This window comes from Onychostoma macrolepis, chromosome 21 (assembly GCF_012432095.1).
Source record: "Onychostoma macrolepis isolate SWU-2019 chromosome 21, ASM1243209v1, whole genome shotgun sequence".
NCBI lineage: Eukaryota > Metazoa > Chordata > Actinopteri > Cypriniformes > Cyprinidae > Onychostoma > Onychostoma macrolepis.
Window position 1 is genome coordinate 27320644 of NC_081175.1, and position 13630 is coordinate 27334273.

Below are 13630 nucleotides of genomic sequence, written 5' to 3' on the forward strand. Positions count from 1 at the left end.
GTAAACACTTTAAACCGATTACTTTGCGTCACGTCATCACGTCCAGAGGTCGGGTCGTCAGAACGTGAACGTGAAGTCGGCAACGGTACATTCTGTGATTTGGGGACACCGACACTACAGTAGAGACTGGGTAATAGTGGAGGTATAAAGTTAAAATTTCCATTATACAGTTAAAAACACATTAGAAAGGAGAACGCTTGCTGTGTGACAGACTATCTGCTCTCATGTCCGGAGTGAAAAACAGATCTGAAATGAAGCGCAATTTTCTGCTTTTCAGCTTAGAAACAACACAGTGATGATAGTGAAAGTAGCTCAATGAAAATAAACAACTTGACCAAAAGTTGCCTTTGTCATTTGTATTTGTATAGATGACAGATTCATAATTTCCGATCTGCTTGAATTTACGTGCTCACGCCATGAATGTTGTACGAAACACGATTGTGATAAAGCAATGCTCCTTTGATTCATTGTTCAGCAACTCTTGGTAAGAAATCGTGTATTTGTTCCATTTAAGTACAGTACAACTTTGTAGTATCAGAGTACAATTAATCTCAGCTGCATTACAGAGGGACATATGATTTCTATGATCGCGTTCTGGCCATATCACTGAGCGCTCGAATGAACGCAAGGGATTCAAATATTAACCGTTTATTCTAAGCAAGTGCAAACAGATATTAAAAATATTAACGTAAATATGGGCGTTTTTTCCTCTGGTGACTTGTTTTTGTTGTCACTCTAGGCTATTAGCATATCCTAAAATCGAAAGCACAGGCACATGCAAACACCATATCGGATTAGATAATGTCTCATGTAAACAGTTCATCGAATCTTTCAATCGGAATGATTTTAATCGGAATGACAAAAAAGTGTACATGTAAACGCACCTACTGTTGTTCCCTGTGTCTGCAGATCAACTTGAATTTTTTTGGAAGTTAATCAAGGTTCTTTATCCACCATTCAAACAATCCTTCGTTGTAATTTTTCATTAATTTTGCTCTTCCGTGCACGTCCAGGGAGGTTAGCTACAGTGCCATGGGCTGTAAACCTCTTGATGATAGTGGGCACAGGAACATTAAGATCTCTGGAGATGGATTTGTAGCCTTTAGATTGTCCATGTTTTTTCCACAATTTTTTTTCTCTTTACACTTCTTTCTTTTCTCCATGCTCAGTGTGACACACAACACAAAGGTTGAGTCAACTTTTCTCCATTTTAACTGGTTGCAAGTGTGATTATTATATTGCCCACACCTGTTACTTGCCACAGGTGTGTCTAAATACTAGGGGTGTCCCTGACTAAGGATTTTCATAATCGAATTGGGATTGTCGAATCTTGCCTATAGTCGACTGATAGTTGAATCATATGTTTGGGGGTTGGGGCAAAATACATTACCAAGAGTCAAGTAGTCAGACATTCAACAGCCGTAAATACTGACGTTAACACACACAGAGGAAGATTTATGTTTTGATTAAAAGATAGTTAACATTAAACGTCAGCGAAACCCTAGGAATTCACACAATTTTTTACAATAGTGCTCTCGTTATGTATATGACAGTATTAATGTTCTGCATTTCTGTTTTGAGCTGCGTGCGCTGAAGATGACCAGTAGATTGAAGCATATGATAGCAGGTTTTTAATCAATGGGATTTAACTCATTCATCTCATATACATACATATACATACATACATACACACACATACACATACACAGGTGCTGGTCATATAATTAGAATATCATCAAAAAGTTGATTTATTTCACTAATTCCATTCAAAAAGTGAAACTTGTATATTATATTCATTCATTACACACAGACTGATATATTTCAAATGTTTATTTCTTTTAATTTTGATGATTAGAGCTTACAGCTCATGAAAGTCAAAAATCAGTATCTCAAAATATTAGAATATTACTTAAGACCAATACAAAGAAAGGATTTTTAGAAATCTTGGCCAACTGAAAAGTATGAAAATGAAAAGTATGAGCATGTACAGCACTCAATACTTAGTTGGGGCTCCTTTTGCCTAAATTACTGCAGCAATGCGGCATGGCATGGAGTCGATCAGTCTGTGGCACTGCTCAGGTGTTATGAGAGCCCAGGTTGCTCTGATAGTGGCCTTCAGCTCATCTGCATTGTTGGGTCTGGTGTCTCTCATCTTCCTCTTGACAATACCCCATAGATTCTCTATGGGGTTCAGGTCAGCGAGTTTGCTGGCCTATCAAGCACAGTAACACTATGGTCATTGAACCAGCTTTTGGTACCTTTGGCAGTGTGGGCAGGTGCCAAGTCCTGCTGGAAAATGAAATCAGCATCTCCATAAAGCTTGTCAACAGAAGGAAGCATGAAGTGCTCTAAAATTTCCTGGTAGATGGCTACGTTGACTGTGGACATCAGAAAACACAGTGGACCAACACCAGCAGATGACATGGCAGCCCAAATCATCACTGACTGTGGAAACTTCACACTGGACTTCAAGCAACATGGATTCTGTGCCTCTCCACTCTTCCTTCAGACTCTGGGACCTTGATTTCCAAATGAAATGTAAAATTTACTTTCATCTGAAAAGAGGACTTTGGACCACTGAGCAACAGTCCAGTTCTTTTTCTCCACAGCCCAGTTAAGATGCTTCTGACGTTGTCTCTGGTTCAGAAGTGGCTTGGCAGCCCTTTTCCTGAAGACGTCTGAGCGTGGTGACTCTTGATGCACTGACTCCAGCTTCAGTTTTCTCCTTGTGAAGCTCTCCCAAGTGTTTGAATCGGCTTTGCTTGACTGTATTCTCAAGCTTGCAGTCATCCCTGTTGCTTGTGCACCTTTTCCTACCCAAATTCTTCCTTCCAGTCAACTTTGCATTTAATATGCTTTGATACAGCACTCTGTAAACAGCCACACCTTTCAGTAATGACCTTCTGTGACTTACCCTCTTTGTGGAGGGTGTCAATGTTCGTCTTCTGGATCATCCCCAAGTCAGCAGTCTTCCCCATTATTGTGGTTTCAAAGAACAAGAGATACCCAGAATTTATACTGTAGGGATGGTCATTTATTCAAACTCAAATGTAAATATTCTAATATTTTGAGATACTGATTTTTGACTTTCATGAGCTGTAAGCTCTAATCATCAAAATTAAAAAATAAACATTTGAAATATATCAGTCTGTGTGTAATGAATGAATATAATATACAAGTTTCACTTTTTGAATGGAATTAGTGAAATCAACTTTTTGATGATATTCTAATATATATATATAATGGCTGAAATGTCTTGCTAAAGATTTAAATCCATACCGCCAAGATGCTTCTGTCGGTCACGCATGGAAAGTAAAACTTAAATCTATAGGGGTGGTTGGATTTATTCAGGCACGTTAAAATATTTATTTAAAGCATCCTTCTTTTCAGATTCTTATTTACAGCATTATCTTAATAGGCTGTTATATTAACTTTTTCAGAGAAAACCGGTAGTTCTATGTGAAATCAGACATTTGAGCACCCCCATATAGCCAAAATGGCATGATCATAAAACCCCACGAATATTCGACTGAGATTGGGTGTCGAATCAGGCTCCTCCTATCGAAGCATCGAATCGCCTACTATTCGCGGTCCCCCCTACTAAATACAAATTACAGGAGCATCACATGCTTTTAAAGCAATTATTTCTTATAATTTTGACAAGGTGCCAATAATTTTGCCCAGTCCATTTTTGAGGTCTGTGAAATTTTATCAAGTTTGACTTTTCTTCTGTTTTGTGTTGTTGTGGTGCAAACAAAAACAGTAAGCATGTGAATACCAAAACATTTGCAATTGGAACAATTTTCTGAAAGAAGGGTTGCATTTTCTGACAGAATTACAAGGGTGCTGATATTTTTGGCCATGACAGTAGGCAGTATCCTTACAATATACCTTAATATATTTAACAGTCCAATAATATAATGGGTCTGGAATTACTTTGCCATTTATACATTTTGAACATTTCCATAGTTTTAATACTGCATTTCTAGTAAAAGTAGTATGGTAGTATGCAATTCCAAATATACTCAAGGATTATGAGAGTGGATGGTAGATAAGTGTGTGTGTTTGTGTTTTATATGACAGCTTCATATGGTTAGAGCTCAAAGCATGTGCCGGCCTTTAGTGATTGATGAGGTCATCAGTATGAGAGACATTAATCCTTCCCATCATGCCTGCTACTCTCCATCACCCCACATGTGCAGCACTTCCATTGTCTTACACACACACACACACACACACACACACACACACACACGCACACTCATACACACACGCACTCAGGCAGACGAGAAGGATTTGAAGGTCACCATGGTGAGGGAACTCATTACCCAAGATTCATGTTTAACACTGCCTTTAACATATAAGGCCTCTGATTGGCTCATCTTAGCCTGGCTATTATCACACACTTACTAGGTGGAAACCAGGTCAGAAAGGTGTTAATGTGGGTATATGTATGCATGCGAGTATGATTTGTGACTTTAAACATGACGACCTAGTAAGTTGCCTACCTAGACAGCATCTGACAATCCCAGAATGCACTGCAACACACTCAGTGGGAAAGTGGTGCTTGTATTTCCTTAAAGGGGTCATCGGATGCGACATGCACTTTTACAAGTTGTTTGAACTGAATTGTGTGTTGGTAGTGTGTACACAACCAACCTGTAATGATAAACCACCCAGTGTTTTTTTTTTTTTTTAATCTCGTTAAATCATTTCCCCTTTCTCGTATCAAGCCATTCTCAGATGACCAATGCTCCAACGATTGTTGATTGACAGTAGCGTTTTACCTTAGACCCGCCCTGAGTGTGCTGTGAACAGTCCACCATTGTTTCACCACTGGAGCAGATGTAGACAAGAATGACTCCTAAGCTATTGAGGTGTTTTGTTGTTGGCTGTAATAATGAACATAGCAGTCGTCATATACTCCTGACATCTGAGCTGCTGAAGGTGCAGTGGATTACTTTTGTTTTTGAAGGGAATGTGCCCCCAATCTACCTAAATGCGTCTGTTTGCGCGAATCATTCGTGATCCAGCTTCACCTACAGAAGTGAGTATAAGGTTCTTTTATGAATCTTTGCAAATTGCCTTTCCTAATAAAGTTCTAGTTAGCAAGTTCCGCTGCTAAAGTAAACAGTCTCATGAGAACGGCTCGTCACCCCACGGAAGAGAGGGGCGGGGTCAGCAGAACTCATTAGCATTTAAAGGAACATGGACTAAAACAGCTTGCTGAAAACAAAGCTGATTTTGACAGGGTAAAAAAGGTTTTTTTACACTACCCTTGAGAACTTTTAACCAAAGTATGTTATAGACTTTTCATTAAGACCCTAAAGAATCATGTCAACTTGTGGAAGATGGGCATCCGATGACCCCTTTAAATACTGGAACTGTCCTGGTTTTAATGCAAGTAGAAAACTTTTTTAACGAATTATGCTCACTCAGGGACTGTTTAGTGGGATTTTACCAGAAAAGATTTTAGAATTTTTATGTTTTAATTTTAAAAATTTTTTTTTTTTTTTTTTAACTGCTGTATTTTTGTGTTTGCTTGGTTTTTATTTTGTTTATGTAACTCTTTAAGTTTTTGCCATGAAGATAGCCTTACATGCTGACATGGCAATAAAAATAAATTACTGATACTATAGTATTTATTTACTATTTATTATAGTACTAATTATTATTTTAAATTGTTTTAAAATGTTTACTTTTTCATTTTATTTTAATTTTTAGTAGTTTTATTGCGCTTTTTTTCTTTTTTATTAGGTTTTTAAAAAATATTTCCATTTAGCTTTTTAAAAATAATTTTAGTACTTTTAGTACTTGAACCTACCTGTTTTATTTCATTTAGTTTCCAAGCCAACATTTCTAATTGTTGTTGTTTTTTTGTTTGTTTTTTTTAGTTACATTTTTCAGCTAATATATATTTAAAAAGGAGTAGTTTTAGTTTTATTTAACTAGAACAACACTGGTTAATCTCAGGCTGTATTGGAATTAGGCAACTTAGTTGTGACTGAGACATTTGATTAAATTAAATCATATAAACAATTCAAGTTGTAGGAAACTTTTAGCCTGCTTTCTGTTGTTTATTTGAACTCCCCGACCCAGGCAGAAATGATTCTGTAATTCATGCTGTCCTAGTCTTTTGTCTAAAATGTGACCCATTTTTCTGTCAAGTAGAATTTTAAAAACTTCCTAGAGAAGCTCAAGTCTGGAGGTTTTTCTGATCCAGCCCTCATGCCCAGACCTGAGAGAAAACTCTGACCCAAATTACATACTGTACAGACCTAAGCTTCATTAAAAGAGCTCTGAAACCAGAGCACAGTTACAAAAGCTTGTGAATGGCCTACGTGACTGTTATAGCCGTCATGGATCCTAATCAGTGACAAGCAGCGACTCGACACCAATATTGGTTTCAGTCAGGGTTATCATCATCGACTAAAACTATTCAAAAGCTAAAATAATATATAAATATTAGATGAAAAATGTAACTAAACTTTAAAAACTTAAATGAAAATGAGAAAAAAAGGTTAAACAAAAATTACAAAAGTACAAAAATTGCTGAAAGTAAAACTATTAAAAACTATATATTAAAAAAATAGCAGCCCCTTGGCAACTGGCTGTAGTAAGTTTGTTGAAGCACTAAAATTACTAACTGGAAATATATATAAACTAAAACTTAAGATATACTATAAGTTAAACCTAAATAGCAATAAAAAAAATACTAAAACTATATAATATATATAAATAAAATAAAATAATAGTTTAATAGTCTTTTAATTTTTACAACTTTTTGCTGCTTTATCTTTCTCAAATCTCAGCACAATACATTGTGGGATTGCCTTCAGGAAGGATGCAAGTCATTCTGCCTTTGACTTTTTGCCAAAACAAGGTATCTTAACACATTTCTGAACAGTCTTAGCAAGTGCAGCGTCGCCTGCGATGCCTTTGAATGCAGTTTCTCTGCTGTGACTCTTAATCTCGTAGCCAGATGTGCAGATTACGATCTTTTACGTCTGAAAATCTGCTAGGCACAATAAACGCAGCAGTGCTGCAACAGCGTCGTTCATCACTGTGACATGCTGTTTTGATTTCTTGCTGATACTGTGACAGACGAGGCGAATATAATCTCAAGAAATGATTTCAAGAAAGGCTTTGTGGTTATAACTCTCTCTCTCTCTCTGTCTGTCTTTCTCTCTCAGTTTGTTTGCTCTGCTGTCAAAGAAGCACAATAAAGTTCTGGAGCAGGCGACCCAGTCCTTGCGTGGGCCTTTGGGAGCAGATGACACGACCGTTCTGCCCGACTATGTGAGTCAATCCTTAAATCAATTCACTGTGAATCAGTGTGAGTCAATTCCCTGATTCACCAAAAGTCTTCAATTCAGTTTTTCAAAATTTAATGTTATAAAGTCCCAAAGAGTATATCAAAAGTCTTCATTTTAATTTTCAGAGGTCTTAAATTTAGAGCTGGAGAAAAGCCAAATGTCAAATTTCTATGATTTATTGAAAAAAATGTGAAAACGAACCACCATTGCACATCCTACAGGCTCATGGTTTCACAAACAGTTGGCGATCAATGTATACTGCGCATTTATGCCAAAAGAAATTGCTTGAAGGGGTCATATAATACAATTTCACCTTTTTAACTTTTGTTAGTGTGTAATGTAGCTGTGTAAGCATAAACAACATCTGCAAAATTACGAAGCTCAAAGTTCAAAGCAAAGGAAGAAATTGTCTTTTACAGAATTAGCATAGCATCGCCTACAGCGAACAGCTGGTAAGGGACTACAACAAAATAATACCGGGTTAGTGACATCATAAACCCAAATAAACCCCGCCCCCTTGAACATGCAACGAAGGGGACGAGGCCATGCTGCGCTGCTTTAGAGAAGAGGAAGAAAACTAGGGCTGCACGTAAAAAGCTATTCATATACTGTATGAATTGCGATTCTGACTTCTAACGATTCTAATGGATTCACAAGTTTCAAAATCAATGTTCTAAAGCATCGGTTCTCAATCCTGTTCCTCGCGTCGCCCTGCTCTGCATCTCTCTCTCTCTCTCTCTCTCTCTCTCTCGCTCTCTCTCTCTCTCTCGCTCTCTCTCTCATTCAGATCAGCTCAGCTCCAACAAGCTGTTCCATTTATACACTTATTTTCACACAGCTATGACAAGCGTTAAACATGGATGCGCATGCGGTTTCCGTACTGTATTAAAGCTTTAATCAGGATAAAACCGTATATTAAAAGCTAACATAAGCAGTAGCATAATAACAGCGTATCTAAAAGTATGAGACAACAACAAACAAAAAACATAGGCCTACCATTAAAAGCCGTGTTTGCACAGGTTCTGCACGAGCCTCTTCACTAATATCCTCTGCGTCTCAATCGGGCTCAAACTGATAAGCAATATAGACGACGCCATTGTTTACAATACAACCGGAGCACATGCCGCTGAGGCGGGACGTTTTGACGCACACTAGAGGCGGTTTAGCCAATCACAACACACTGGGCCAGCTAACCAATCAGAGCCCATTGTGTATTTCTGAGGGAGGGGCTTCATAAAAGCGCGTTTATCAGAGAAGGGACAGAGCGGTGTGAAATAAAGGTAAATTATGTGAAAAATGCCTTTTTTTAACAAACGAAGCATTAACACACAAACACAATCAAGCCTAGAAAAAAAAAAGTCAACCGCCCCTTTAAGATTTACTGCTGGTGAATTATGTTAGTGTTTACTTTACAGTTTTAATATTGAAATATGTTTTAGACTGTTGTAAGAGCGCATAGTTTATCTGCCACATCTGTGAATAAATTAGTAAAGATTTTTCAAAATAAGAGTCCAGGTGTATTTTGCCTTGTTTATAATTAAAAGTCCCGCATTATGCAGATCATATTATTTTCTGGTTATTAATGATATATCAGTTACACAATAAACTATATTTTGTAATTTATTCAGTGTTTAAACTATAAAAAAATACATAATTATAAAAAAAAAAATGCAATTTGAAGCAGAGGTATTTAAAAACCAATGCATTTGCTTGTAAATGTAAAAATGCGTAAATGTAAAATATGATTGTGTATTTTTAAATAATATTAGTAATGAGTAATAATATTAAATCAATTATTGGTATTTTTTTATTATTAATTATTAACTCTATTCTACCTACTTGTTTTCTTTTTAATTATTCTTCTTATTAAAAAATAATAAACTAGCTCTATATTCTATTTTCCTTCTATTTTTTATTTCCTTGTACTTTTTATTCTTAAAAATGTATTCAAAAAATAAATAAATAAATTGCAATGTGTACTGCATTAGACTAACCGAGACTTGTCACAGCACTTACATATTATTGCTCTTTTGTTGGTTTGGTTGCTTCTATTGTCATCATTTCCAAGTCGCTCTGGATAAAAGCATTTGCTAAATGACTAAATATAAATGTAACTTTTTAATGAATGAATTAACTTTACTATGTACTACTGTACACCTAAAGCACCTAATAATTGTCACCACAAGCTTTCAGAAGTTGAGTAAAAGTAGTAGTTAATGAGTAGAATTATTTTAAATTTGTAGGATTGATTATGATTCATTTTAAAATGATATATAAAAATTTGTGTATATATTCCTTTACTAAATGTTTCAAATTAGGAGCACACGTGCTCCTTGGGAGACAGGTAAGCATCAAGCCCCTGCCGATACATGCTTGCTTGGCCTCGGCTTGTGATTGGATCATCGGATGTTAATACCAGGCGTAAACGGCAAACTTGACATGATCTTAGAGTTTTGTTAGTGCTACATCTGCATAAAGACATGCCCAAATGTGTGTGTGTCTATAGACAGCAGACAGTCCTTCTAGACATAAAGACACTTAGTAGACATAAAGGGAGGGCGGCGCTTGGAGCAAAGGGGGAGGGGCTTTTTGTGCAGGTCATTTAGGTCAGTGGGTTTGACCCTAGAGGGCAGCAGCCAACCTGCTCTGATGCTCCCTAGAGAGGGGGTGGGGTGTGTGGGACAATAGGGATGTAAATGACGTGTGAGATGGTGGGGAGTCTTCAGAGTGTGCGTGTGTGTGTGTGTTTGCTCCACAAACAGCCTGAGGCCGGAGCCTTACAGATGTCTGCTGTGTGTCTGGGTGGGTCAGACTGCTGTCTGCTGTCCTGATTAAGCCCCGCACCCCTGCTTTGTGTCTCTCTCGCCTTCCATTCACATCTACTCCTCTTCGTCTGTCCATCTGTCTCTCAGGCTGTCTGAATATCTTCACTCCCTCTTCCAGCAGTTTCCACCGCACATCCACTCAGTGATGACACTGCATGACCTACCCACAAAAAACAAACAGTGCATTGTGGTCCTCATTTACAAGTCTTATTCCTGGTTTTTGAGAACATATTTCAACACACAGAGTCATTTGATTCAGCATCTTTATGCCATCTTGAATCGTTCAGAAGTTCATAGTAATAAAATATAATTAATAGTAAATCAAATTCATAGTAATAAAATATTATACATTTTAATAAATGCATAAGAGTAGGGGTGTCCCCGACTAAGGATTTTCATAGTCGAATCAGAATTTTCGAATCTTGCTGACAGTCGACTGATAGTCGAATCATATGTTTGGGGGCGGGGTAAAATACATTACCAAGAGTCAAGTCAGACATTCGACAGTCATAAATACTGACGTTAACACACAGGGAAAATGTGTAATGGACGCCTCGCAGATACAAACGGAGTGAATAATGTTTTATGTTTTGATTAAAAGATAGTTAACATTAAACGTCAGCGAAACCCTAAGAATTCACAACATTTTTTTACAATAGTGCTCTCATTATAACGTTATGTATATGACGGTTATTAATGTTCTGCATTTCTGTTTTGAGCTGCGCGCGCTGAATGACCAGTAGAATTAATCATTTGATAGAAGGTTTTTAATCAATTGGATTTAACTCCTTTATCTCATATAAAATACACTTCATTATGCGTTCTTGACACAACAACATGCAGAAACACGGGAACTAAACTCAAAAAATTCACAGCGTTTTATTATAATAGTGTTCTCATTATAATCTTATGTGTATATGACAGTCCCAGTCATAGTTATTACTATTCTGCATAGTTGTTTGTCCTGCTCGCACTGCGCACTGAAGAGATCACTGTTCAATAAAGCGCTTTACTGCAGCGACTCAACCAAATGCGTCTTATACGAGATAAATAATATGTACACGATATATATAAACCGGCTGAAATGTTTTGAAATCACTTGTATTCTACCTGATCGGAAAAAAAAAAGTCTTTCACTGTTTTCAAAAGTTTTAAATCCTTGCCGCCAAGATGCTCCTCTGTCGGTCACGGATTATGGAAAGTGAAACTTAAATCTATAGGGGTGGTTGGATTTATTCACGCACGTTAAAATATTTATTTAAAGCTTTTTTTTCTTTTCAGATTCTTATTTACAGCATTATAATAATAGGCTGTATATTAACTTATTGGGAGAAAACCGGTAGTTCTATGTGAAATCAGACATTGAGCACCCCCATATAGCCAAAATGGCATGATCATAAAACCCCACGAATATTCGACTGTGAGATTGGGAGTCGAATCAGGCTCCTCGAATCGAAGCATTGAATCGTCGACTATTCGGGGACACCCCTACATAAGAGTATGAAAAAATGTTTTTTCTGGTTGTTGTTGTTGTTATTATTATTATTATTATTATTATTATTATTATTATTATTATTATTATTATTATTATTATTGCTTTTCATTAATATAATAATAATAATAATAATGCATCTAGACCTCTAATGAAGCTTTAGAAGATATTTAAACAGAATTCATACTGATAAATTGCTTTCTATATTTAAAAATATATAATTTATAGTATTTAAATTTTATATATATATATATATATATATATATATATATATATATATATATATATATATATATATATATATATATATATATATATATATATATATATATATATATATATATATATATATATATATATATATATATATATATATATATATATATATATATATATATATATATATATATATATTATTGAGACTTGTTATAGCACTTGCATATCATTGCTTTTTATTGATTTTGATTGCTTCCGTTGTCCTCGTTTGTAAGTTGCTTTGGATAAAAGCGTCTGCTAAATGACTAAATGTAAATTATTATTGCTATTCATTTATATGCCATCAGCTCTGATGAAGTGTTCCTAAGTTATTTGAGTAAGTAGTTATTTAAATGATTAGATTTATTTTATTTATTTTTTTTGCACAGACAAAATAAAGTGATTAAATAGCTGTGCAGTGTGACAATTAGAATCAGACAATTAGAGCATTGGTCCATTAAATGCACATGGCATTGGGTGTTTTCAAGTGTCATTATTGCACTTATGGAAGCAATTTTGTTTTGTGCAGTTTTTTTTTTTTTTTTTTTGGCCTTTTGAGTTGTTGTTGTTGTGTGAAGCGGACTTTGTGAGGACATTATCCCAGCAGCAGCTTTAACAGGCTTGTGCATTGCCAGTTTTCCCAGAACCGCCTTTTCTTCAGTCGAATGGCATGATTGGGCTCTGGCTTTGTGTTTTCTGTCTGTTTCTCAGACTTTTATGGGAAGGATGTCCTAAACTGCGGTTATCAAGCACCAGTTTAGACTACATTTGATTTTGTAAGCCTTTCCTCTGTCATATCTTATAAGACAAACAACATTCGTGCACACACTGTTTTCGTCTGCTGTCACTGTTATCGCCATGGGATTTCCTTCATTCTATGGGAACAGATGCAGATGTGTGTCTGTACATAGAGCTTTTATAACATCTGATGAAATGGATATCGCCAGCTCTGCTTTCATGAACATAAAGCAGTCGATATGCACACATCAGCTCTAGATTCATTTAGTATTAGTAACTTGAAGCCGTTACTGCTTGGAAAAACTAAATTATTTTTGGTGTTCTTTACTTGACAGAAGAATAAATAAATAAATTCCTGAAATGTTTTAGAAGCCTGAGAAATTTCTGTAGAGACTTCTGGGCCATATTCACTGGATATTAAACGTATTCAGATATTTATTTATATCTGAGTGACTCAGTAATTGTCGCATGTGGTAAATCTAAATGAGTTATAAGCTGTGATTGTAATGAACGCATAAACCCATGTGACATCATTTCTGTGCACCACATATTTAATGATGTGTGTTAGATGTGTTTGTAAATGTGTGTGCGTTTAACGGCTCTCAGTGTTAATTAGAATTGCAGCACATATGTGGCATCTCGTCATGTTCCTCTGGGTCTCATAGATGCCCTGCGGTTTCCATCAGTGCTGGGATGTTTCACACTTCTGTACCAGTGTTATTATAGTATCATTAAGATACTATTACAGTTTTTATTACTACTTTGAATTAGGTAAAAAAAATTCAAATTTCCAAGTTAACCTAAGTGAAAATGCTGCCCTCGCAATTAGCTGAAATATTTTTATTTAAAATAAAAATAATAATTTTATTTTCAGTTAATGTTTATTTTATTTCAAGGAACAATTTAATGGTTTAAATTAGTTTCAGTTTTAGACACTGTCTCTCTGTAGGTTTCACTTGTATATCTGTACCAGTGTTATTTTAGTATCATTGAGATACTATTAT

The 13630-nt window shown here is 35.9% G+C and overlaps 1 protein-coding gene across 4 annotated transcripts in view; it reads left to right on the plus strand.

The window, feature by feature from the left end:
* Positions 1 to 13630, plus strand: part of dym (dymeclin) — a 95463-nt gene that overhangs the window by 54481 nt on the left and 27352 nt on the right. For all 4 annotated transcript variants that reach the window (XM_058757674.1, XM_058757675.1, XM_058757672.1 and 1 more), the window contains exon 14: positions 7194 to 7299. In XM_058757674.1, coding sequence (XP_058613657.1) covers positions 7194 to 7299 — 106 coding nt within the window. The remainder of the gene's footprint in view (positions 1 to 7193; positions 7300 to 13630) is intronic.